Source organism: Dendrobates tinctorius, unplaced genomic scaffold, assembly GCF_039654945.1.
Source record: "Dendrobates tinctorius isolate UK_male_01 unplaced genomic scaffold, ASM3965494v1 ptg000386l, whole genome shotgun sequence".
In the NCBI taxonomy this organism is placed as follows: domain Eukaryota; kingdom Metazoa; phylum Chordata; class Amphibia; order Anura; family Dendrobatidae; genus Dendrobates; species Dendrobates tinctorius.
The window spans coordinates 2014310-2040101 of record NW_027362052.1 but is presented as its reverse complement, the minus strand read 5'-3'; the positions used below and the strand labels follow the sequence as shown (position 1 = coordinate 2040101).

Below are 25792 nucleotides of genomic sequence, written 5' to 3'. Positions count from 1 at the left end.
AATCAGTAACCCCAGATTTCCAATGATCGTCCGGTGGCAGACCTCTGTCAATCCGGCTAACTCCACTACTCACAGTAACCTCCAGAAGGAGCCCTGACCCAGAAGTAAGAGAATTCACAACAGTACTTTCCCCCCCCTTGAGGAGGGGTCACCAAACCCTCATCCACGCCAATAGGCCGATCAGGAAGGGCCTGATGAAAAGCACGAACCAATCTCTCAGCATGAATGTCAGAAGCAGAAACCCAAGAATTATCCTCCTGTCCATAACCTTTCCACTTGACCAAGTACTGGAGTCTCTGTCTAGCCAGACGAGAATCCAATATCTTCTCTACCTCATACTCCAAATTACCCTTAACCAATACAGGGTCAGGGGGTGCAGCCCTGGGAACTACTGGCTCTACAAACCTTTTCAACAAATATTTATGAAAAACGTTGTGAATCTTAAATGTAACTGGAAGAGCCAAACGGAAAGAAACGGGGTTAAGGATTTCCAAAATCTTATAAGGTCCAATGAATCTTGGCTTGAATTTTGGAGACGCAACCTTCATAGGAATATTTTTTGCAGACAACCAAACCATATCACCCACTTCAAACCGGGGACCAATGGTCCTATGCCGGTTGGAAAACCATTGGACCTTTTCCTGAGAGTGGGACAACTTATCCACTACTTGGTCCCAAATCTGCTGCATAATCTCTACCACAGAATCCACACTAGGGCAGGCCGAAGATTCCACCTGCCCTGAAGAAAATCGAGGATGAAACCCAAAGTTACAGAAAAAAGGAGACATCAAAGTGGCAGAACTAGCTCTATTGTTTAGCACAAATTCGGCCAAGGGCAAAAATGAGAACCAATCATCTTGATCAGCAGATATAAAACCTCTCAAGTAGGACTCCAAAGTCTGGTTTGTTCTTTCCGTCTGCCCATTGGTCTGAGGATGAACTGCAGAGGAGAAGGATAACTGAATTCCCAGTTTGGAACAAAAAGCTCTCCAAAATCTGGAAACAAACTGGACTCCTCTGTCCGACACAATGTTCTCAGGAATCCCGTGCAAACGAACCACCTGTTGTAAATACAAGGGCACCAACTCTGAGGAAGATGGCAACTTTGGGAGTGGTACAAGATGAACCATCTTAGAAAATCTATCACAAATCACCCAAATAACAGTCATTCTCTGAGAGACAGGGATATCAGAAATAAAATCCATTGAGATAATTGTGACGAACGAAAGCAGACCCTGTGCCACCAATATGTCACAATCCCACCACTGACACGGGTATGTCAGCGGACGGAGGGACGCGATGCACTGCCGGCACACGGCTATCACAGGCACAGTGGGGGCTTATCTTAGTTATCCCACTACCGGCACCATGTGACAAAAAAATACAGCAAGCTAATCTTGCTCTAACAATTTACCGCAGGGGGGTTATTTTGGATGCCCCACCACTGCTAACAACCTTCCAAGAACTGCGGGGATTTATGTATATCCCACTTTCTCAGTTCCACTTTGGAACTCGCAGCTCTCCGGCGCCCCCCTTACCCTCAAGTCAGTCAGGGAACTGCACCTAGGATAATTAGTCGCCAGATGGGCTGCTTGTTGTGCACGGGCAATTAGACTACTGCAGTAAGGGAATTATCAATGCTTTGGCCTCAGCATGACACTTATTCAGCAATATAAGACCCTTCCGTACTGCCCAACTAGCCCAATCAACCGCACACACCACGCTGCCACCAGCCACGATTCACTTAATCAAACAATTAATTAAGAGGGTCCGTGGCAAACCCCCAAATTAGTAGCGATTATCTAAAAAAGGCGCTTAGTTCGTTTCTTAGAGCATGAAGGCAGACTGATAATTTTATCATTCCCAAAATGTGGGCAGTGATTACACAGATAAAAGTTGTTATAAAGTTGAGACATTAAATCTGTACAATGCAAATATCTAAAAAATAACATGGATGAAAAGAGAAATTACACTTACAGTTGCTTATGGTTCTTTAGGCAAGCCATGTGGCTGGGGGGGAGGGGCGGCCGGACATCTACAGACATTTGGTGATCTTTCTAGCATCAAAACTCCAGCTTCAACTGAGGCATTGTAAGGGAGGGGTATCTTATAGCCTAGGGTCGGTTACATCACGAAAGGGGCAGTCTGGGGATGTTCATCCCCCCTTTCTCCAAGTTGCAATTTCACTGGAAAACTTATAATAACTGTATCTGAATGAGGGAAGCTCGTATGAACACACATGTGGTATCATTGGTTGTAGCTTATCGAATACAATAAAACAACATCAAACATACCATAATTAAGACACTCCATTTGGGAGCAATCCATATCTCAGTTTCTGGAGGGGTTAGAGCCGTGAAAATTAGAGGTTAGAAAGCTGGTTTCGTGCTCGTCGCAGAAATGTAATTATTATATCTCTGGCACGAGCGAAGTGCACGCTAGAGCTCTGTTTAATATTTCCTATACCTGAATCCAAGCCGCATGTTTGAGAACTGTAATGTAAAATGTCTGTAAGGTAGAACTTTCTAGAATCCTCAATTCTTTCCAGAAAATCGCCTTGTCTCACAGCAGCATCCCCCCTCTCCTTATCAGCTCTCTGCTTGCTGGTAACATGAAACCGTCCATGCCCCCTCTCTGCACAGCTAAGGGGAAAGGATGTCCCTTTGTTATAAAACCACAAGGTTTTAATGCAGCTATGGGAAGTATTAAAACATCATATTGCAAAAACCATACAACTCAGAGATATAATAACCATATCACTGCGTAAGCAACGAAAGCAGCTTACCAATCTCTAATTTTAATAATCCTAATCCCTCCAGAAACTGAGATGGATTGCTCCCAAACGGAGTGTCCTAAGTATGGCATGCTTGGTGTCTTCAGATTCTATTCGGTAAATCACAAACAATGATGCCCTATGTGTGTTGGTACGGGCTTTTCTTGTTTAGATATGGTTATTCTAAGTTTTGTAGCCAAATCATAACTTGGAGAGAGGGAGGTTGGACCTCTCCAGACCGCCCATTTCGTGAGGTCACAGACCCTAGACTATAGAGCTACAGAGTCCGTGCAGACAAGGCGTGCAGATGAGTGGAGATGTGTGGCTCCGCTTTCTCCCTCCACATGGTCTAATACCAACTACGCACATGTAAGTGTTACTGTCTGTCTTTTTAATCCCCTTTATGTTATATTTGTATTGTACATATTTGATGTTTCAACTTTAAAGCAACTTTTATCTGTAATCACTGCCTATTTGGGAAATAAATGATAAAATTATTCAGTCTGCCTTCATGCTCTAAGAAACGAACTATGCGCCTTTTTTAGATAATCGCTACTAATTTGGGGTTTGTCACGGACCCTCTTAATTAAGTCTTTGATTAAGTAAAGCGTGGCAGTGTGGTGTGCACGGCTGGCTAGGCTAGCTGGCAGTACGGACGGGTCTTACATGCTGAATGAGGGGCTGCGGCCACAGCATTGATAATTCCCTTACTGCAGTAGTGTAGTGGCCCGTGCACAACAAGCAGCCCGTCCGGTGACTAATTATCCTAGGTGCAGTTCCCTGACTGACCTGAGGTTAAGGGGGGTGCTGGAGAGCTGCGAGTTCCAAAGTGAAACTGAGAAAGTGGGATATACATAAATCCCCGCAGTTCTTGGAAGGTTGTTAGCAGTGGTGGGGCATCCAAAATACCCCCCTGCTGTAAATTGTTAGAGCGAGATGAGCTTGCTGTGTTTTGATTACATGGTGACAGTGGTGGGATAACTAAGATAAGCCCCCACTGTGCCTGTGATAGCCATGTGCCGGCAGGGCGTCGCGTCCCTCCGTCCCCTGACATACCCTTGCCAGTGGTGGGATCGTGACGTATTGGTGGCACAGGGTCTGCTGTCCGTCACATATTGGTGGCAGCGGCCCGCTCATTCGTCACATTGGTGGCAGCGGTGGGCTGTTCATCACAAGAACAAAAGACATCCTTTCACTTAACTGTGCAGGGGGGGAGGAAAAACGGAGAGAGAAGAATTCTACACTGAAGTTTCAGGTTTCGCAGCTGCAGGCAGATAGCTGTGTGTGGAGGAAGGGAAAATTCTAGAAGTCATACCTTACAGACATTTTACATTACACCTCCCCCTTTTAGAGGGCGCTACGGAGGCATAAACTGACGGTAATCCGCCATGTGCACCACAGCGGGTTCGCCCCGGCAGGACAACCCATCGGCATTACCATGCTCGCTGCCCTTTTTGTGTTGTACAGTAAAGTCATACTGTTGAAGTGCAAGGCTCCAGCGGAGCAACCTTCCATTGGTTCCGGACACTGTGTACAACCAGCTCAGAGGGCTGTGGTCGGTTACAGGTAGGGCTGCAAACGTTGCAGTGCCCACACCATGGCCAGACACTCCTTCTCGATGGCGGAGTAGGCCACTTCCCTCGGCAAAAGTTTCCGGCTCAGGTACAACACGGGGTGCTCCTGTTTCCCCGAGTCGACCTGGCTGAGCACAGCACCGAGGCCAAACTCGCTGTTGTCGGTCTGTACCAGGAACGGGCGACTGCTGTCGACTGCTTTCAACACTGGAGAGTTGCACAGGGCTGTTTTCAACGCTTGGAAGGCGGCCTCACAGTCATCCGTCCAGTTGACTGTTTGGCATAGTCTCTGCTTGGTGAGGTCGGTCAAGGGTTTTGCAAGGGCGCTATAGTCCTGTACCAACCGCCTATAGTACCCTGCAGTGCCCAAGAAGGACTTTACCTGTTTCTTGGTCCTGGGTGTTTGCCAGGACACGATTGTGTCCACCTTTTCTGCCTCCGGACTCATGGAACCCCCCGCCTACCCGGTGCCCCAGGTAGTGGACCTTACTCATGCCCATCTGGCACTTTCCTGGCTTGATAGTCAGGCCTGCCTGGTGAAGACGCTTGAGCACCTCCTGGAAGTGCTGAAGGTGCTCTTCCCAGGTGGAACTGAAGATGGTGATGTCGTCCAAGTACGCCACCGCGTACTCCAGTCCCTGGAGCAGGTGGTTGACCATCCGCTGGAAAGTGCATGACTGTGGACTCGTACAGCCCAAAGGGGGTGATAAAGGCGGATTTCTCCTGCGCCTCAGGGCTCAGGGGGATCTGCCAGTATCCCCGACTCAAATCCATGATGGATATGTACCTTGCATTCGCCAACCGCTCAAGAACATCCTCGATGCGCGGCATCGGGTGGGCATCAGAGGTTGTGATGGCGTTGAGCCTCCTGTAGTCCACGCAGAATCGGGTGGTTCGATCCTTTTTAGGCACGAGGACTACAGGTGAGGCCTACGTGCTTTTTGAACGTCGAATCACCCCCAGCCTTAACATCTCATCGATCTCTTGGTGCATGACTTGTTGCACCGCCTCACAGATCAGATAAGGTGTTCGCAGTAGTAGGGCGTGATTCCCGGTGCCAACCTCATGAACTGCTAACTCCGTCCTCCCAGGTCGATTGGTGAACACGGCCCAAAAGAGTTCCAGGGTGGCCACCAACTGCGATTGCTGGGATACGGTTAACAAACAGCTTATCTCCATGTCCTCAATGGACCCATCGGCCTTGGCTTGGGCCAGCATGTCCAGGAGGGGATCTTCCTCCCCATCTTCGGGCAGGTTGCAGACCGGTAGGACGCAAGCTTCACGTTCGTAGTGCACCTTCAGCATGTTGACGTGAAACGCCTTGCGCCTACCCCGAGCATGGTCAAGCGTGACCACGTAGGTGACCGGGTTGAGCTGTTGGTGGACGACGTATGGGCCTTCCCAGGCTGCCTGAAGCTTATCCGTTGGTACGGGGACCAACACCCACACCTTTTGACCCACCTGGTAGGTCCGCTTCCGGGCGTTGTGGTCGTACCAGTGCTTCTGGTCAACCTGAGCCTGGGTCATGTTGTCATGCACGAACTGCATCAAGGTCTGCATCTTGTCACGGAAGCGCATGACATAATCCACGATGGACACTTCTGTGGGGTTTGGCTCATCGTCCCAGGATTCTCTTATCAACCCAAGGGGTCCCCGGACTCGCCTGCCGTACAGGAGCTTGAAGGGGGAGAACCCGGTCGAGACCTGCGGAACTTCTCTGTAAGCGAACAGCAGGTGTGGGAGGTACCGCTCCCAGTCGTGCCCATGGGTCTCAACAAGCATGCGGAGCATCTGTTTGAGGGTACCGTTGAAGCGTTGATACAAACCATTAGTCTGTGGGTGATACACACTCGATACCAGGTGCTGCACCTGCATTTTCTTACAGAGAGCCTCCATTAGGCGAGACATGAATTGGGTTCCTTGATCGGTAAGCATCTCCCTGTGAAATCCTACCCTTGAAAAGATGGTCACCAGTGTGTCAGCCACCTTATCTGCCCTGGTTGAAGACAGAGCTACTGCCTCTGGGTACCGGGTAGCGTAGTCTACCACGGTGAGAATGTATCGTTTTCCAGAGCTGCTGGGGACGGCCAGCGGGCCTACAGTGTCCACCGCGATTCTCTGGAAAGGCTCCTCTATCACCGACAAAGGGATAAGGGGAGCCTTAAGAGCAGGCCCCGCCTTACCCTCTTTTTGACAGGTGTCACAGGAGTGGCAGTATTGTGTTACATCTGTCCCCATCTTGGGCCAATAGAAGTGTTGAGTTAGCCGTGCCTTTGTTTTGCTGATTGCCCAAGTGTCCAGTGAGTGGAATCTCATGGGCAATCCGCAACAACTCAGTTCTGAACTGGAGGGGGACGACCAGCTGTCTTTCCCTCAAGCACTCCTTTTGGGAATCTCCGGGTACTGTCTCCGGGTACAACCTTCCTCGTTCCCAGAACACCCTCTCCTTATCAGGCTCGGAGGTGGGCGTCTCGGCGAGGTGTCTCAATTTCTCCAGGCTGGCATCTGAGTGCAGAGCAGCCTGGAACTCCTTGCTGGAGGCTGCCTGAAGTGACGTCAGGGTCCCTTCCTTACTGGGACCCTCTGGACCCTGCTCTGGGTTCACCTCTGGTTCAGTCTCTCTTGTAGCAGAAGAGGGTGCAGAAGACAGGGCGCTGCCTGCGATCTGGGCACTCTGACTGCGTGTGACAGCTGCTACGTATGCTGTCTCCCTGGGGATTTCTACAGACCCATCAGTCGGTGCTGCTATGGGCTTTACCTTCCCATCCACCCCCAACACTTCAGAAGCAGTGCTACTTATGGGCCAGTTACCTTCCTCGGTGGCACTGGTCAGTTGCATGGCATTACCTTCCTCATGGTCCCCATGCACCTCCCCATTTCCTTGAGCACCGTTGTTTGCTCCTGCCAGGGGTTCCTCAGCTGTCTCACTCCGCAGAGTGACGGGACTGAGCACTTTGGTACCTGTGGACACATCTACCGTCTCAAAGAAATGGTTAACAGGTTCATTCGGCACAGATACATCATCATCATCATTCCTAGGAAAAGAATGGTTATCAGATTTCTTTGGTACATTTACATCACCATCAGCATCATTCCTGGGTAAAGAATGTTTGTTAGTTGCATCATTACTCATCAAGTCATTAGCAGGTAACACATCCAGTTTCCCGTCATCATCATCAGGGTCAACTTTACCCTTATTATCAGATTGGGGAGGGGGGGTGTCAGGGACGTAGTATGCAACCATCCTCCCCAAGTCAGTCCCCAATAGAACATCAGTGGGCAGGTTTTCATACACTCCCACTTCCCTCACCCTGCTCCCAGCACCCCAATCAAGGAATACCCGGGCCACTGGCAAGGGACAGCAGGTACCCCCGATCCCGGTGACAATCAGGGTTTTCCCCTCAACAATCTCTTCAGGGGCCGCCAGTTCTGGACGGATGAGGGTTCGTTCAGCCTAGGTGTCCTTGAGGCCTGTAGCAAGACGGGCCCCCACCTGGACTGGTTGAATGTTGTCGTCAATCCTCCCAACCACACCTCCCACCAAAAGAACAAAGGCGTTATGCCCAGTGGCCTTGGCTGGGGGGTTCTTCGGCCTTTCTGGAGAGGTGAAATGGAGGTGACCAGTCTGATCGCAGTTGTAACACTTGCGACTGTCAGTAACAGGCCTGGCGTTGGCAACAGGGCCAGGGCCTCCGGAGGGACGGCTAGCTGGGGCACTGGGGTTGGTTGCAGGCTTACCCCCTCTCCAGCTGGTGGTGACTGGCCTCTGCATCTTTGGCTTCCAATTGGCCTCATATTGGTCGGCGATCTGCACCGCTTTGTCCGCATTCGTTGATTCGCGGTCCAGGATGAACTGTCGGACCTCAGCTGGGCAAAGATGCAGGAACTGGTCTTTGGTCATCAGGTCCCATAGCAGCTCAAAGGAATCAGCGGACAGTCCATGGATCCACTGGTCAAAGTGGGTCCTGAATCCTTGCACCACATCGCTATAGCTATCGTGTGGGCCAAGTTGGAGGTTCCGGAACTTCTTTCGGTACACCTCAGGTGTCAGCCTGTATTTGGCGATCAGGGCCTGCTTGATGGCATCATAGTCATCATCGTCTTCTGGCGGAAGAGAAGCAAACGCCTCCAGAGCTTTGCCTTTTAGCCCTGGGGTCAAGTACCGGACCCATTGGACCTTATCCAGCCGGTACTGTCTGCAGGCTTTCTCAAAGGCTCGCAGAACCGTGTCCAAGTCCCCTTCATTTTCCATCACAGGAAAATGTTCTGGCCGGGGTGTAGGACTCTGGGTGCTGCTGGGCTCACTGTATCGGGCCATGGGGGCATTCCCCCCCCGCTGGAGCACCTCCAGTTCATGGGCCCTCTACGCCTGGCGCTCGGCTCTCTCAGCCTCTGCTCAGCTCTCTCTCGAGCTTCCTGGATCAGCTGTAGGCGCCTGACCGTATCGTCATCGGAGATCTGCTGCTGGGCCATTTGCAGATAGGGGTCCACCCCGCTCTGGTTGAATGTGGGGCCAGCGCTCATGAGTAGAGCCTCTGCTGCAGCCCCATTGTCTTGTGGGCCAGCTTCTGCACCCGCTGAGCTCTGGGCGTTGTCCAGCTGCACCAGAGCCGCGATCAATCAGTCTCTCGTTTTGTTTGTGGTGTCATTGCCTCGGTACGTGCATACTCCAGCAAGGGTTTCCTTTTTCTGCTGTATGTACCAGCGTTCTCCTTTTGCCGCCATGGTTGCCAAATAAAAGATAGAAAAGAAAAACGAAGAAAGGGGAGGGAATACTCGCACGTACACACAAATGTCTCAGGACTAGTAACCACTGAGTCTGTTCTTCAAAACCTATGATGCAGGATTCCAGCTGGAACCGTGCAAGTCTTTAGTGAGAGGAATGATTGCTCAAACCAAATCGCATCTCTCTGGCACCCACCTTACCCTCTGGTCAGTCAGGGAACTGCACCTAGGATGATTAGTTGCCGGATGGGCTGCTTGTTGTGTACGGGCAATTAGACTACTGCAGTAAGGGAATTATCAATGCGTTGGCCTCAGCCACTCATTCAGCATGTAAGACCCTTCCATACTGCCAACTAGTCCAACCAACCGCACACACCACGCTGCCACCAGCCACGATTTACTTAATCAAACAATTAATTAAGAGGGTCCGTGGCAAACCCCCAAATTAGTAGCGATTATCTAAAAAAGGCACTTAGTTCATTTCTTAGAGCATGAAGGCAGACTGATAATTTTATCATTTATTCCCAAAATGTGGGCAGTGATTACACAGATAAAAGTTGTTATAAAGTTGAGACATTAAATATGCACAATGCAAATATATAAAAAATAACATGGATGAAAAGAGAAATTACACTTACAGTTGCTTATAGTTCTTTAGGCAAGCCACGTGGCTGGGGGAGGAGGGGCGGCCGGACATTTCCAGACATTTGGTGATCTATCTAGCATCAAAACTCCAGCTTCAACTGAGGCATTGTAAGGGAGGGGTATCTTATAGCCTAGGGTCGGTTACATCATGAAAGGGGCAGTCTGGGGAAGTTCGTCCCCCCTTTCTCCTTGTTTCAATTTCACTGGAAAACTTATAATAACTATATCTGAACGAGGGAAGCTCGTATGAACACACATGTGGTATCATTGGTTGTAGTTTAACGAATACAATAAAACAACATCAAACATGCTATAAGTAAGACACTCCATTTGGGAGCAATCCATATCTCAGTTTCTGGAGGGGTTAGAGCCATGAAAATTAGAGGTTAGAAAGCTGGATTCATGCCCTTCGCAGAAATGTAATTATTATCTCTGCCACGAGCGAAGTGCACGCTATAGCTTCGTTTAATATTTCCTATTCCTGAATCCAAGCCGTATGTTTGAGAAAAAAAGACATCCTTTCACTTAGCTGTGCAGGGAGGGGGGAGGAAAAAGAGAGAGAAGAATTCTACACTGAAGTTTCAGGTTTCACAGCTGCAGGCAGATAGCTGTGTGTGGAGGAAGGGAAGATTCTAGAAGTCATACCTTACAGACATTTTACTTTACAATATGGGTCCATGGCCTCCTGGGCACCGGCAGGGGCATCAACAAACCACTAGAATGAGAACAGGGCTTGGACCGAGAACAAGTCCCACGGAACTGCACAAAATTCCTGACATCACGAGATAAGGCAGGCCACCAAGAAGACCGACTCACCAAATCTCTGGTACCAAAAATACCTGGATGACCAGCCAACGCGGAGCAATGAATTTCAGACATTACTCTTCTCCTCCACTGGTCAGGGACATACAATTTTCCCGTAGGGCAACGTTCAAGTTTGTCCTCCTGAAATTCCTCCAGGGCACGTCTCAAATCGGGTGAGATGGCGGAAAGAACTACACCCAACTTTAGAATGGTAGTAGGCTCGGTCACATCAAGAGAATCCGTGAAGAAACTCCTAGAATGGGCGTCCGCCTTAACATTCTTAGTGCCCGGAAGAAAGGAGATCACAAAATTAGAACGCGTGATAAACAAGGCCCACCTAGCCTGACTGGGATTTAAGCGCTTGGCTGATTCAAGATACATCAAGTTCTTGTGGTCATTGAGGACCACAACTTGATTTCTAGCTCCCTCCAACCAATGTCTCCACTCTTCAAATGCCCATTTCATGTCCAACAATTCCCGATTCCCCATGTCATAGTTACGTTCAGATGGGGAAAATTTTTGAGAAAAGAAGGCACAGGGATTCATCTTAGAGGTTACCGGATCTTTTTGGGGCAAAACGGCTCCTGCACCAATCCCAGAAGCATCTACCTCCACCTGAAATGCTAGTGAGACATCAGGTTGCCGTAGAACCGGAGCAGAAGTGAATCTCCGCTTATGCTCCTGAAATGCCAAGACTGCCTCTGGAGACCAATTCACCACATCAGCGCCTTTTTTGGTCAAATCCGTCAGTGGTTTGACAATATCAGAAAAATTACTTATAAATTTACGGTAGAAATTAGTAAAACCCAAAAACTTCTGGAGAGCCTTCAAAGAAGTGGGCTGAACCCAATCATAAATGGCCTGAATCTTGGCCGGGTCCATTTCAATAGCAGACGGGGACAAAATGAATCCCAAAAATGAAATCCTCTGTGCACCAAAGAGACACTTCAATCCCTTAAAATACAGAGAATTTTCCCTCAAAATCCGGAACACAGTCCGGACATGTTCCACATGAGAATCGCAATCACTGGAAAAGATCAAAATATCATCCAGATAGATGATCAAAAACTTATCCACAATGTCCTGGAAAATATCGTTCATAAAAGATTGGAAGACAGAAGGGGCATTAGTGAGCCCAAAAGGCTACTAATGGTACTCAAAATGTCCCTCCGGAGCATTAAACGCCGTCTTCCATTCATCCCCGTGCTTGATGCGAATAAGATTATACGCCCCCCTGAGGTCAAGCTTGGTAAACCAGCAAGCACCTTTAACTCTGGAGAATAAATCAGACATCAGAGGTAACGGGTACTGATATTTAACAGTGATTTTGTTAAGGGAACGTCAGTCAATACACGGTCTTAATGAACCATCTTTCTTGGCCACAAAAAAACCCCCAGCACCTAAAGGTGACGAGGATGGTCTAATATCACCCTTCTCCAACGACTCCTTGATATAAGATCGCATAGCATCATGTTCGGGTACTGATAGGTTGAAAAACCGACCCTTGGGAAATTTACACCCGGGCATTAACTCAATTGCACAGTCATAACTCCTATGAGGAGGCAAAGACGCAGACTTACTCTCACTAAATACATCATAAAAATCAGCCAAATAGTCAGGAATATCATGAGACTGAGGAGAGGTGGAGAAAACAGGAGCGTCCCTAAGAACACACTGACAACCCCAACTCACCACAGAGACAGATTTCCAATCCAAAACTGGATTATGAGTTTGCAACCAGGGGAACCCCAGAACAATAATATCATGCAAATTGTGCAACACCAAAAATGTACAATTTTCTTGGTGGTCTGGGGCAACTCGCATTACCACCTGGGTCCAAAAACTGAGGTTTATTCTCCGCCAAAGTAGGGGCATCAATCCCCCTCAAAGGAATAGGCGTCCGCAGAGGTGTCATAGGAAAACCACAACTTTTAGCAAAGTTCAAATCCATCAGATTCAAAGCCGTTCCTGAATCCACAAAAGCCTTGGCGGAAAATGTGGATAAGGAGCAGATCAGAGTAATTGCCAAAAGAAACTTAGGTTGTACACCACCCACAGCAAATGTGTGTGCAAAACACTTTTCTCGTTTAGGGCAGACAGAAATAGCATGAGAGACGTCTCCACAGAAAAAACACAACTTATTACGCCTTCTAAACTCCTGACGTTGCGCCCTAGACAAAACTCTATCACATTGCATGGGTTCAGACGTTCGTTCGAAAGGCGGCAACGCCTCCCGTGTAGTTTTACTTTCACGTAAACGCCGATCAACTTGAATGGCTAATGACATAGAGCCATCCAGACCAGAGGGAACAGGAAATCACACCATAACATCTTTTACAGTCTCTGATAAACCCTTCCGAAAGAGAGCTGCCAATGCACTATCATTCCATGTATTAAGGACCGCCCACTTTCGGAATTTTTGACAGTATAACTCTGCAGGATCCTGACCCTGGTCTAATGCCAACAGGGCTTTCTCAGCTTGATAAATATCATTAGGTTCATCATACAACAACCCCAAGGCTTGAAAAAATGCATCCACATTAGTCAGAATAGGATTTTCAGGTGTCACAGAAAAAGCCCAATCCTGGGGATCGCTGCGCAGCAAAGAGATGACAATTTTAACCTGCTGCGCAGAGCTCCCCGATGAGTTAGGCTTCAAGGCAAGAAATAATTTACAATTGTTCTTAAAATTCTAAAATTTAGACCGATCCCCAGAAAACACATCAGAAGTAGGGATCTTTGGTTGTACAGCAGATGATTGAGCGAGATAGGCAGAAATTCCCCGCACTTCAGCAGCAAGCTGCTCCACACGATCAGACAATTGCTTAATCTCCAAAAAAAATCTTCCTACAGCCCCAGAGAAAAAGAGGAAAAAATATATAAAAAAATTATGCCTTTTTTTTTTTTAAAATTCTTTCCTTCTTTAGAGTACCCTAGAGTCTACAGTAAGGCTGGTGATTCTGTTATCATTGGGTCACCGAGGAGGATAGCAAGACCAGGCTAAGCCACCAGAATACCAGAGAGGTTGGTAACTGAGCGGATTGCAGACCCCTGATCCTATCCGTACAACTAGCATTAGCTGTGGAGCGTAACTACGATGCCCTAGATTCCTCGACACAGCCGGAGAGCTAACTAAGCCTAAAGCAAGAAAAGGGGAAAACTAACTGCCCCAGAGCAGACCCCAAAGGAATCGATAGCCCCAACATATATTGTCGGTGAGACCAGATGAGACACAAACACAGGCAGAAAATAGACTGAGCAAATGATGGGACCCAAACTGTCTAAATAGGATAGGAAAGGAAAGACACTGTCTGCAATCACACAAAAACCTTAAAAAATCCAACACGTCTGATGTACAAAAAACACTGAGGTCTCACGACCTCTCCCCCACTACATCAGCATTCTGGTGTAAACTGGCAGCAAAGCAAAAGAAAGTAATATAACAGGGGACTGAACAAACTGACACAAGCAGTAACATATGGAGCTGGGTCCAGCACAGCCCCAGCAGGGAGCACGCTGAACCCGCACAGCAAAGCAGAAGGAGCCAAAACCAGATCAGAAGCAAAGGATTAGCAAATGAACAACTTAACTGAAAAATAGAGGATCAGGCAGGAGACAGCAGACCTCAAGTTGCACAGGAAGAACTAATTACCAGACACAATTGAGGGAGGCCTGCTCACTTAAATACTCCCAATCAGTAACCCCAGATTTCCAATCATCATCATCGTCAGGTGGCAGACCTCTGTCAATCCGGCCACCTCCACTACCCACAGTAACCACCAGAGGGAGCCCCGACTCAGAAGTAAGAGAATTCACAACAGACAGTATTATAGTAGTCAATTCTTGTACATAGGAGCAGTATTATAGTAGTTATATTCTTGTACATAGGGGCAGTATTATAGTAGTTATATTCTTGTACATAGGAGCAGTATTATAGTAGTTATATTCTTGTACATAGGAGCAGTATTATAGTAGTTATATTCTTGTACATAGGAGCAGTATTATAGTAGTTATATTCTTGTACATAGGGGGCAGTATTATAGTAGTTATATTCTTGTACATAGGGGCAGTATTATAGTAGTTATATTCTTGTACATAGGGGGCAGTATTATAGTAGTTATATTCTTGTACATAGGAGCAGTATTATAGTAGTTATATTCTTGTACATAGGGACAGTATTATAGTAGTTATATTCTTGTACATAGGAGCAGTATTATAGTAGTTATATTCTTGTACATAGGGGGCAGTATTATAGCAGTTATATTCTTGTACATAGGAGCAGTATTATAGTAGTTATATTCTTGTACATAGGGACAGTATTATAGTAGTTATATTCTTGTACCTAGGGGGCAGTATTATAGTAGTTATATTCTTGTACATAGGAGCAGTATTATAGTAGTTATATTCTTAAAAATAGGGGCAGTTGTGAGTTCATTTTCCCCTTCACCATTGAGGTCTGATGAACTCCCTCTTCTGGTGAAGGAAGGTAGTGAGGCTGATTTCAAAGCACCTGAGCAGAATGATGATGACTGGGTGACTGGAATTGCTGACTGGATATAAGGCAGCCGAGGCCCTTCTGCCTTGCGGGTGATTACTCTGAGGGATTCTTGGAGACCAGTCTGATTCCTGCTCCTCAAAAGCTAAGTTTTCTGCTCTACCTTTTGAATTGTGTTTTGGTTTTGTTTTGCCTTGTTTTTCTGGATTTCTGCCTTTCCCTGCTGGGTGAGCTGAATTCCTTTTTGCTCTGTCTTCAGAAAATACCTGAGTACTGATATAGTCTTTTTGAAGCCTAGCGTCTTCAGGGCTTTTTTCCCTATCAGTCTGTTGACTCTTGTTTTGAGAGGGTTTTAGCGGATTGCAGACAGCAGCTTTTCTATTCTGTCCTATTTAGTTAGCTTGGGCCCCATCATTTGCTCAGCCTATCTTTCTATCTGTGTGAGTGTTTTTTCATCTTGCTTCACCGTCATTATATGTTGGGGGCTGCCTATTGCTTTGGGGTCTGCTCTGGGGCAGTTTAGATTTCCCTTTCTGTATTTAGGCTATGTAGTTCTCCGGCTGTGATCGAGGGGTCTAGGGCACCGTAGGAACCCCCCACGGCTACTGCTAGTTGTTGTTTTTAGGTTCAGGGGTCTGCAATCCGATAGCTGCCAACTCCTCTGGTTTTCTGGACTTAGCTAGTATTTCTGTTTTTGCCTCCTACGGTGACTCAGTCATAACAGGCAGTATTATAGTAGTTATATTCTTGTACATAGGAGCAGTATTATAGTAGTTATATTCTTGCATGAAGGGGCAGTATTATAGCAGTTATATTCTTGTACATAGGAGCAGTATTATAGTAGTTATATTCTTGTACATAGGGGCAGTATTATAGTAGTTATATTCTTGTACATAGGGGCAGTATTATAGTAGTTATATTCTTGTACATAGGAGCAGTATTATAGTGGTTATATTGTTGTATATAGGGGGCAGTATTATAGTAGTTATATTCTTGTACATAGGGGCAGTATTATAGTAGTTATATTCTTGTACATAGGGGCAGTATTCTAGTGGTTATATTGTTGTATATAGGGGCAGTATTCTAGTAGTTATATTCTTGTACATAGGGGCAGTATTATAGTAGTAATATTCTTGTACGTGGGGCAATATTATAGTAGTTATATTCTTGTATATAGGGGCAGTATTATAGTAGTTATATTCTTGTACATAGTAGCAGTATTATAGTAGTTATATTCTTGTACGTAGGGGCAGTATTATAGTAGTTATATTCTTGTACATAGTAGCAGTATTATAGTAGTTATATTCTTGTACGTAGGGGCAGTATTATAGTAGTTATATTCTTGTACATAGTAGCAGTATTATAGTAGTTATATTCTTGTACGTAGGGGCAGTATTATAGTAGTTATATTCTTGTACATAGTAGCAGTATTATAGTAGTTATATTCTTGTACATATGGGCAGTATTATAGTAGTTATATTCTTGGACATAGGGGCAGTATTATAGTAGTTATATCCTTGTACATAGGGGCAGTATTATAGTAGTTATATTCCTGTACATAGGGGCAGTATTATAGTAGTTATATTCTTGTACATAGGAGCAGTATTATAGTAGTTATATTCTTGAACATAGGGGCAGTATTATAGTAGTTATATTCTTGTACATAGGGGCAGTATTATAGTAGTTATATTCGTGTACATAGGGGACAGTATTATTGTAGTTATATTCTTGTACATAGGGGCAGTATTATAGTAGTTATATTCTTGCATGAAGGGGCAGTATTATAGCAGTTATATTCTTGTACATAGGAGCAGTATTATAGTAGTTATATTCTTGTACATAGGGGCAGTATTATAGTAGTTATATTCTTGTACATAGGGGCAGTATTATAGTAGTTATATTCTTGTACATAGGAGCAGTATTATAGTGGTTATATTGTTGTATATAGGGGGCAGTATTATAGTAGTTATATTCTTGTACATAGGGGCAGTATTATAGTGGTTATATTGTTGTATATAGGGGCAGTATTCTAGTAGTTATATTCTTGTACATAGGGGCAGTATTATAGTAGTAATATTCTTGTACGCGGGGCAATATTATAGTAGTTATATTCTTGTATATAGGGGCAGTATTATAGTAGTTATATTCTTGTACATAGTAGCAGTATTATAGTAGTTATATTCTTGTACGTAGGGGCAGTATTATAGTAGTTATATTCTTGTACATAGTAGCAGTATTATAGTAGTTATATTCTTGTACGTAGGGGCAGTATTATAGTAGTTATATTCTTGTACATAGTAGCAGTATTATAGTAGTTATATTCTTGTACGTAGGGGCAGTATTATAGTAGTTATATTCTTGTACATAGTAGCAGTATTATAGTAGTTATATTCTTGTACGTAGGGGCAGTATTATAGGAGTTAAATTCTAGTACATAGGGCAGTATTAAAGTAGTTATATTCTTGTACATATGGGCAGTATTATAGTAGTTATATTCTTGTACATAGGGGCAGTATTATAGTAGTTATATTCTTGTACATAGGGGTCAGTATTATAGTAGTTATATTCTTGTACATAGGAGCAGTATTATAGTAGTTATATTCTTGTACATAGGAGCAGTATTATATTAGTTATATTCTTGTACATAGGGGCAGTATTATAGTAGTTATATTCTTGTACATAGGAGCAGTATTATAGTAGTTATTCTTGTACATAGGGGGCAGTATTATAGTAGTTATATTCTTGTACATAGGAGCAGTATTATAGTAGCTATATTCTTGTACATAGAAGCAGTATTATAGTAGTTATATTCTTGTACATAGGGAGCATTATTATAGTAGTTATATTCTTGTACATAGGGAGCAGTATTATAGTAGTTATATTCTTGTACATAGGGAGCAGTATTATAGTAGTTATATTCTTGTACATAGGGGGCAGTATTATAGTAGTTATATTCTTGTACATAGGGGACAGTATTATAGTAGTTATATTCTTGTACATAGGGGACAGTATTATAGTAGTTATATTCTTGTACATAGAGGGCAGTATTATAGGTGTTAAGGATTTTTATTTATTTTTTTTTAAATGACTTTATGGGTTTTTAAGGTCCTGCATTTGTCACAGACGCTGTGACTGTCGTTTCCCATCTGACCAGCTGTCTCCTGTCTTTATTGTTTCTGCCCGTCTCTTCTGGTGCTGTCTCTTGGTGGCTGTGGTCTCGCGGTCCGGGGCCCTGATCTCATTGTGTCTTGTGCTGTCTTTTCAGGGTAATGTAGTCGCCATTAAACATGTGAATAAAAAGCGTATAGAGCTGACCAGACAGGTCCTGTTCGAGTTGAAACATGTAAGTATGAGGTCGCAGTGATCTGTTCTGACGCCGGTGACCCCTCCGTGTAACCATACAGTGTATGAACGTCATTCTTCACGAAGGCCCTGAAGGGTAACAAGATTTCAGATCCCTCACGTAAGGCTCGAGTGTGAAGCCCCTTTACTGCTGATTGTGATGGTGTGATATGCTATGTGGATATCATTTTGTGTATTTTTCTATTTCACTGATTTTCATAATGTTTTCTTGTTGTCCTGTATCATTTTGTGTATTCCCCATATTGTCTAGAGTCTCAATTACCTTCCAAAATGCTGATAATTGAATTCGCTCACTTACTGTCTGCAGCCTGAGTGTACATAGCGTGTGTTTATCTTAGTCTGTTGATGGGTACTGATATGCTAATTGTGCATTGTATTATGAAACTAGTTTGTTGACTTCTAAAGAGGGAACAGAATGTGAGGGTGTACTGAAGGACACTGGGTAATTTTAAAAATAGCTTATCTTTCTGGGGTATAAAAGACCCTGAGACATAGAGACCACATCTCATCTCATCACACTGCATGTCAGAGACACGGGGAAGCGTATGGACCCATTTTATCCTCTGTCTGCTGGACTATTGGACTCTCATCTCCTTGGACATTCATCCTGTTACTGAACTGCATTCGTGTTCTGGACTATTGTATCCTCAGTGTGGTGGATTGTTTATGGACCTTCTAGTTTTGCCTATAATAAAGGTCTTGGGATTGTTCACACTTCCCTCTCTCTGTTGATTGTGTGATACCGGAGAAGGACCCCATGACAACTGGTGGCAGCAGTGGGATCAACAGAGTGTAACCCAATGGAGTGAGTAGAGAAATTGGACTGTATGCAGTTTACAGGAGAGAGCCAGAGACCTGGGCCTGAACTACCAGGGACTGACTAAAGAAGCCTTTATTGACCTACTGGTGGGTGCTAGCCCGGCCACCTCCTCCCAGATGTCTGAAGGACAAGCACTGGAGACAGGGATCCCCACCCCAAAAAGCCAATGGTTGGTGTGGTACGAAGAAGAGATGGCGGTTCTGGGCCCCCGGGATCTCTCAGAAGAACAAGGAGGAGGCTGCCCGCCGTGCACAGCGGAGACAAGAAGCAATGGAGCTTGAAAGAGGGAGTAACGCAATGTGGAGTGTAACCCCAACGATCCGGGAGCCTGTACGGATCACCCGGACAGAGTTTAAGCCATTTGATGAGGCTGCCGGAGATGTGGAGGGGTTCTTCAAAGACTTTGAGCAGCAGTGTGCTGTGATGGAGGTGCCCCACTCTAGCTGGATGCGTTTGTTAGTGGGGCTCCTGAACGGAAGCTTGGCGGAGGCTTACCAAACCATTGATGCACTGCGGAATCGGGATTATAACATTGTAAAGCGGACTATCCTGGATTACCATGCTATCACCCCAGACTCATATAGGGCCAAGTTCCGAGACCTCCCATGCACCACAGGGGGATCGTTTAGGATGTATACACAAAATGATATCCACATAGCCTATCACACTCGCACTTTGCTGGTAGAATTTCATTAGGACCTTAGTGAGAGATCCGATGCTCCAGATTATCGGGGTGCGCGTCCCTCCTCCGCTCTGCTGCCCTTCACCTCCGTCCCAGATCAATGGCCACTTCTGTCTTCAGGAGCTCACTGCATCAGAGCCCCCCTTCTGGAGATATGATGGGGGGGGGATGCTTTACACTCTTCCCTGTAGATAAGGATCAAATATGCCGGACTTCACACAAGTCACCGTCTAGAGATCTGCTCCTAATCACTGTGCTACGCCTGGAGCCAATGCACCGAGCTGGCAGACAGCCGCGAGCCACAGGGTGGGGACCATAGGACAGCCGCGAGCCACACCTCACGGGCCCGCGAGCCACAGGGTGGGGACCATAGGACAGCCGCTATTGGTGGGATTCCAGGATAGATAGAAGAGTATGCAGCGCTATGCAGAATTCTTAAGCAGGGGAGGAGTAGTCAAAAGCTTTCAGTAATAGAAGGGTTAATAGCTTATTTTTATCAACTAACAAAATGTAAAATGACTGAAGAAAAGAGAAATGGAGGACTCTTTCAGGATCATCCGGACGACACCATTGATCCTGACCCACCTGCTGAAATGCAGCTGCAGACCGGCCTGGCCCCCCCCCCCCACCGCGCGTGACTGCGGCAGATCGGCCTGGCCCCCCCCACCGCGCGACTGTGGCAGACCGGCTTGGACCCCCCCACCGCGCGTGACTGCGGCAGACCGGCTTGGACCCCCCCCACCGCGCGTGACTGCGGCAGACCGGCTTGGACCCCCCCCCACCGCGCGTGACTGCGGCAGACCGGCTTGGACCCCCCCCCCACCGCGCGTGACTGCGGCAGACCGGCTTGGACCCCCCCACCGCGCGTGACTGCGGCAGACCGGCTTGGACCCCCACCGCGCGTGACTGCGGCAGACCGGCTTAAACCCCCCCACCGCGCGTGACTGCGGCAGACCGCCTTGGACCCCCCCACCGCGCATGACTGCGGCAGACCGCCTTGGACCCCCCCCACCGCGCGTGACTGCGGCAGACCGCCTTGGACCCCCCCACCGCGCGTGACTGCGGCAGACCGGCTTGGACCCCCCACCGCGCGTGACTGCGGCAGACCGGCTTGGACCCCCCACTGCGCGTGACTGCGGCAGACCGGCATGGGCCCCCCCCACCGCGCGTGACAGCGGCAGACCGGCCTAAACCCCCCCCAACTGCGCGTGACTGCGGCAGACCGGCCTGGCCCCCCCCACCGCGCGTGACTGCGGCAGACCGGCCTGGCCCCCCCACCGCGCGTGACTGCGGCAGACCGGCCAGGCCCCCCCACCGCGCGTGACTGCGGCAGACCGGCCAGGCCCCCCCACCGCGCGTGACTGCGGCAGACCGGCCAGGCCCCCCCACCGCGCGTGACTGCGGCAGACCGGCCAGGCCCCCCCACCGTGCGTGACTGCGGCAGACCGGCCAGGCCCCCCCACCGTGCGTGACTGCGGCAGACTGGCCTGCCCCCCCACCACGCGTGACTGTGGCAGACCGGCCTGGCGCCCCCCCACACCGCGCGTGACTGCGGCAGACCGGCCTGGCGCCCCCCCCCCCGCGCGTGACTGCAGCAGACCGGCCTGGCCTCCCACCACAGACCCCCATTACCGCTCTCTGGCCCTTCAGGAACAATCCACTTCTATTACAGCTGAATGCCCCACACCTCCTCAGCCCGAGTTCTGGCTGACATGTTCTGCACCCAGTTCCCAGAGTCACAACCTTATTTCCTTGTGGAAGGTTTTTGGCCAAAAGTCCTGTGACCACTGGAAGTTGTAGTTGGTCCCACTGGTCACTGCCAGTCCTGAGCAGATGTCAGTGCTGCTAGCTCAGTCCTCCGAGATACTGATGGAGGCAACGGGCCATCTCCAGATATTGATGGAGGTGACGGGCGGTCTCCAGATACTGATGGAGGTGACGGACAGTCTGCAGATACTTATGATGGAGGCGACGGACGATCTCCAGATACTGATGATGGAGGCGACGGGCGACCTCCAGATACTGATGACGGAGGCGACGAGCAGTCTCAAAATACTGATGGAGTCGACGGGCAGTCTCCAGATGCTTATGGAGGCAACCATTAACCCTTCTATTACTGGAAGCTTCTGACTCTGCAGCATTTATACTGCACCTGCCTAAGACTTCTGCACAGTGGCGCATAAACCACAAGTGAAATAAGTATTGAACACAGCACCAATTTTCTAAGTAAATCTATTTGTAAAGGTGCCATTGAAATGAAATTCTCCTCAGATGTCAGTAACAACTATCCAAACAGAACAGAAATCACCAAACGTGCATAAATTATGTGTAATAATGAGAACTGACGCAGTGTAAAGTACTGAATACGTGAAGAAAGAGAGGAACACAAAGCCCTGGAGAGTCCTGACACCGGCTGAGATCTATCTGTAATTAGGAAGCAATCCTGACACACACTGACAAATAATACCAGCTGGTCCAACTAATGGCCGATAAAAAGGAGTCTCGTTACTAGAGATGAGCGAACGTTTTAACTTACTGATGAACAAGCTCGCAAAACAGTTCACCAAACATAGCCGAACACCATTGAATTCAATGGGAGTCAAAACCAAACACATAGACAACACCTTCAGGGGGGCCAAAAGCTGTTAAAACAGCTTAAATTTGGGGCAGACACCAGGAAAGTGGCATCAATTGACCCATTAATTGCGCTATAAATAAATAATTTTAAAAAATTATCAGTGCTAGCATTCGCAATGTTGAGGGTTGTATTCAACTGTTACTAGCAAGAGTAAGCGGCGGCTGATGGGAGTATTCATCAGCCGCAACCTGTAGTATAAATAAATATAAAAAAAATTGACTTGGCTTTCCCTGTATTCTCTATAACCAGCCAGGCAAAACTGACAGCTGCGAGCTGCAACACTCAGCTGTCAGCTTTAGCTTGGCTAGTTATCAAAAATAGAGGGGTCCCCACGCTATTTTTTAATTACCGTATATACTCGAGTATAAGCCGACCCGAGTATAATCCGACTCCCCTAATTTTGCCACAAAAAACTGGGAAAACTTATTGAATCGAGTAAAAGCCTAGGGTGGAAAATGCAGCAGCTACTGGTGAAATTCAGAAATAAAAATAGATACCAATAAAAGTAAAATTAATTGAGACATCAGTAGGTTAAATGTTGTTGAATATCCTTATTGAATCAGGAACCCCACATAATGCTCCATACAGTTCATGATAGCCCCATAAGATGCTCCATGCAAAATACACCCCATATAATGCTGCACAAAGGTTAATAATGGCCCCATAAGATGCTCCATAGAATAATATGCCCCATATGCTGCTCCATAAAGGTTATGACCCCATAAGATGCTCCATAGATTATGCCCCAATATGCTGCCCCCATAAGATGCTCCATAGATTATGCCCCCATAAGATGCTCCATAGATTATGCCCCCATATGCTGCCTGTAATACCTCTTACATTACCACCCCGTGTTTCAGGAGGTCCACTCTGCTTTTCCTCACTTCTGGATGGAGGACGCTGGGTCGAAAGGCTTTGTAACATGAGAACATATAAAAGATCACTGCTTCTCCACGTATTTCCAGTGTGACAACATTTTACTCACTGGTCTCAGAATATATATACATACAGAGGACAGGACAATCAATATGTGGCGGGCCAGTTGATAACAGGCTCCAATTAAGACGCCAGACGTACATTACAATAGCCGCAGGTGGCCGGCGACCCCCGACCATTTACAGTGGGATTTACAAAGGGTGGGGGAGGTCAGAAGTGGGATATCTCGTTTACCTTTGCCCAGGGGTCGCAGCCGGTCGGTTGCTGCATTAGGGGTATGCATCTCACATTGCACCTATCATACATGCATCTCCTATTCGGGGTGCTGGGGGGTTCTGTAACACGGCTCCCCCTTTTCAGCGACGCGATCGGCATACACAGTCTGATCCTTAACGGATCAGCTTGGGGATGACCGAAGTCTATGGGGTTGGTACAAGTTCCGTTTGTCGACTTAGTCCATCGGCGTTACCATTTTGTTTGCTGGGTCTGTAGTGGATGGTGAAGTCTAGAGGTTGTAGGGCTAAACTCCACCGCAGTAATCTGGCGTTGTCTCCAGAGACCCTATTAAGCCACATTAGGGGATTATGGTCCGTTAGGAGGGAAAACTGTCGTCCATACAAATATGGTTGTAACTTCTTGAGTGCCCATACGACTGCCAGGCACTCCTTCTCGATGGCCGCATAGCTTACTTCGCGGGGCAGTAGTTTCCGACTCAGGTAAGCTACCGGGTGGTCTTGACTGTCCGGCTTGACATGGCTCAGCACTGCCCCCAATCCAAACATAGAAGCGTCTGTGAACCAGGAAACATTTAGTTGGATCGGGTGCGGCCAATATCGGGGTATTTGTGAGGGCATCCTTTAGCTGACGGAAGGCTTCCTCACACTCGGGGGTCCAGGTTACCTGGCGGGGGAGGTTCTTATGGGTCAAATCAGTGAGGGGCTTGGCTACGCTGCTGTAATTGGGAACGAATTTCCTGTAATACCCCACTGTCCCTAGAAACGCCATGACCTGGGTTTTAGTGCGTGAGGTGGGCCATTTGGCTATGGCCTCAATCTTGGCTGGTTCTGGTCGCTGTTTCCCACGTCCCACCCAATGTCCTAAATACTGAACCTCTGCTTGGCCCACGTGACAATTGTTGGGGTTCAAGGTGATTCCAGCCTTGTGGATCCTGTCCAATACTGTCTCTAGGTGATTTAGATGCTCATCCCATGTCGCACTGTAGATGGCGATGTCGTCCAGGTAGGCACAACCATCGTCCTGGAGACCATCCAGAAGCCGGTCAGGCAGCCTCTTTGCATAGATCGATGGTGGTCAAATACTTTGCCCCCGCTAGCCGGTCTAACAACTCATCCACACGCGGCATGGGATACGCATCCGTCACCGTTTTCTCATTTAGCTTGCGATAGTCTACACAAAACCGGGTAGTCCCATCCTTTTTGGGTACTAGCACTACGGGGGATGCCCAGGGACTATCTGACTCTTCAATGACCCCTAAACGCAACATCTCTTGTATCTCTTGTCGCATCCCTTCTCGTACAGACTCAGGGACGCGGAAGGTGGGTTGTCTCAGGGGGGTCTGATCCTGGGTCTCAACCTTGTGTTGTGCCAGGCGGGTGTACCCCGGTCTCGCTGAAAACATCCTCTTTCGCTGCTTCATCAACGCCTCCGCCTGCTGTCTCTCCCGGGGCCCTAGGTTTTCTCCCAAGTGTACCTGGTCCCATGTTTTAGACTGAGTCCTCTCCCCTAAGACATCAGGCAGGGGGAGTCCTGATAAATCCTCTGCTTCGGGTGCACAGATGGCCACTACCTCTTCAGGGCGCTCCCGGTAGGGCTTCAGCATTTTCATGTGGAACACGCGGATAACCCTAGGGTCGTCACAATCCGCGACATTGTAGATGGTGTCGGCTATTTTCCCTGGTAGGGCCCCTGCCATGCAGTTTTGAACTTGTTCTGCCTACTTGGTTCTAACACCAGGACCTTCTGTCCCATCTAAAAGGTGCGTTCTCTGGCCCTCTGATCGTACCACACACGCTGGCGTTGTTGGGCCACCTGCATGTTCCCACGTACAACCTAGGTCAGCTCCTGTAGGCGGTCCCGGAATTCCAGCACATAGGGCACAATAGGTATCCCTTCTATGGTTCCCTCCCCTTCCCAGTGTTCTCGCACTAAGTCTAGGTGTCCCCTTACCCGCCACCCGTATAACAGTTCGAACGGTGAGAACCCCATGGATTCTTGGGGCACCTCCCAATAGGCAAACAGGAGGTGTGGCAAGCATTTCTCCCAGTCCCTGTAGGTCCTGGTAAAAGTCCCAATGAGCTGTTTTAATGTCCCGTTAAA

At 47.5% G+C, this 25792-nt stretch overlaps 1 protein-coding gene across 3 annotated transcripts in view; it reads left to right on the top strand.

The window, feature by feature from the left end:
* Window positions 1-25792, top strand: part of NPR2 (natriuretic peptide receptor 2) — a 390456-nt gene that overhangs the window by 259286 nt on the left and 105378 nt on the right. For 2 of the 3 annotated variants that reach the window (XM_073563312.1, XM_073563311.1), the window contains one exon: window positions 18282-18359. The exons of the other annotated variant lie outside the window; for it this stretch is intronic. In XM_073563312.1, the coding sequence (XP_073419413.1) occupies window positions 18282-18359 (78 nt within the window). The remainder of the gene's footprint in view (window positions 1-18281; window positions 18360-25792) is intronic. 3 annotated transcript variants of the gene reach the window in all.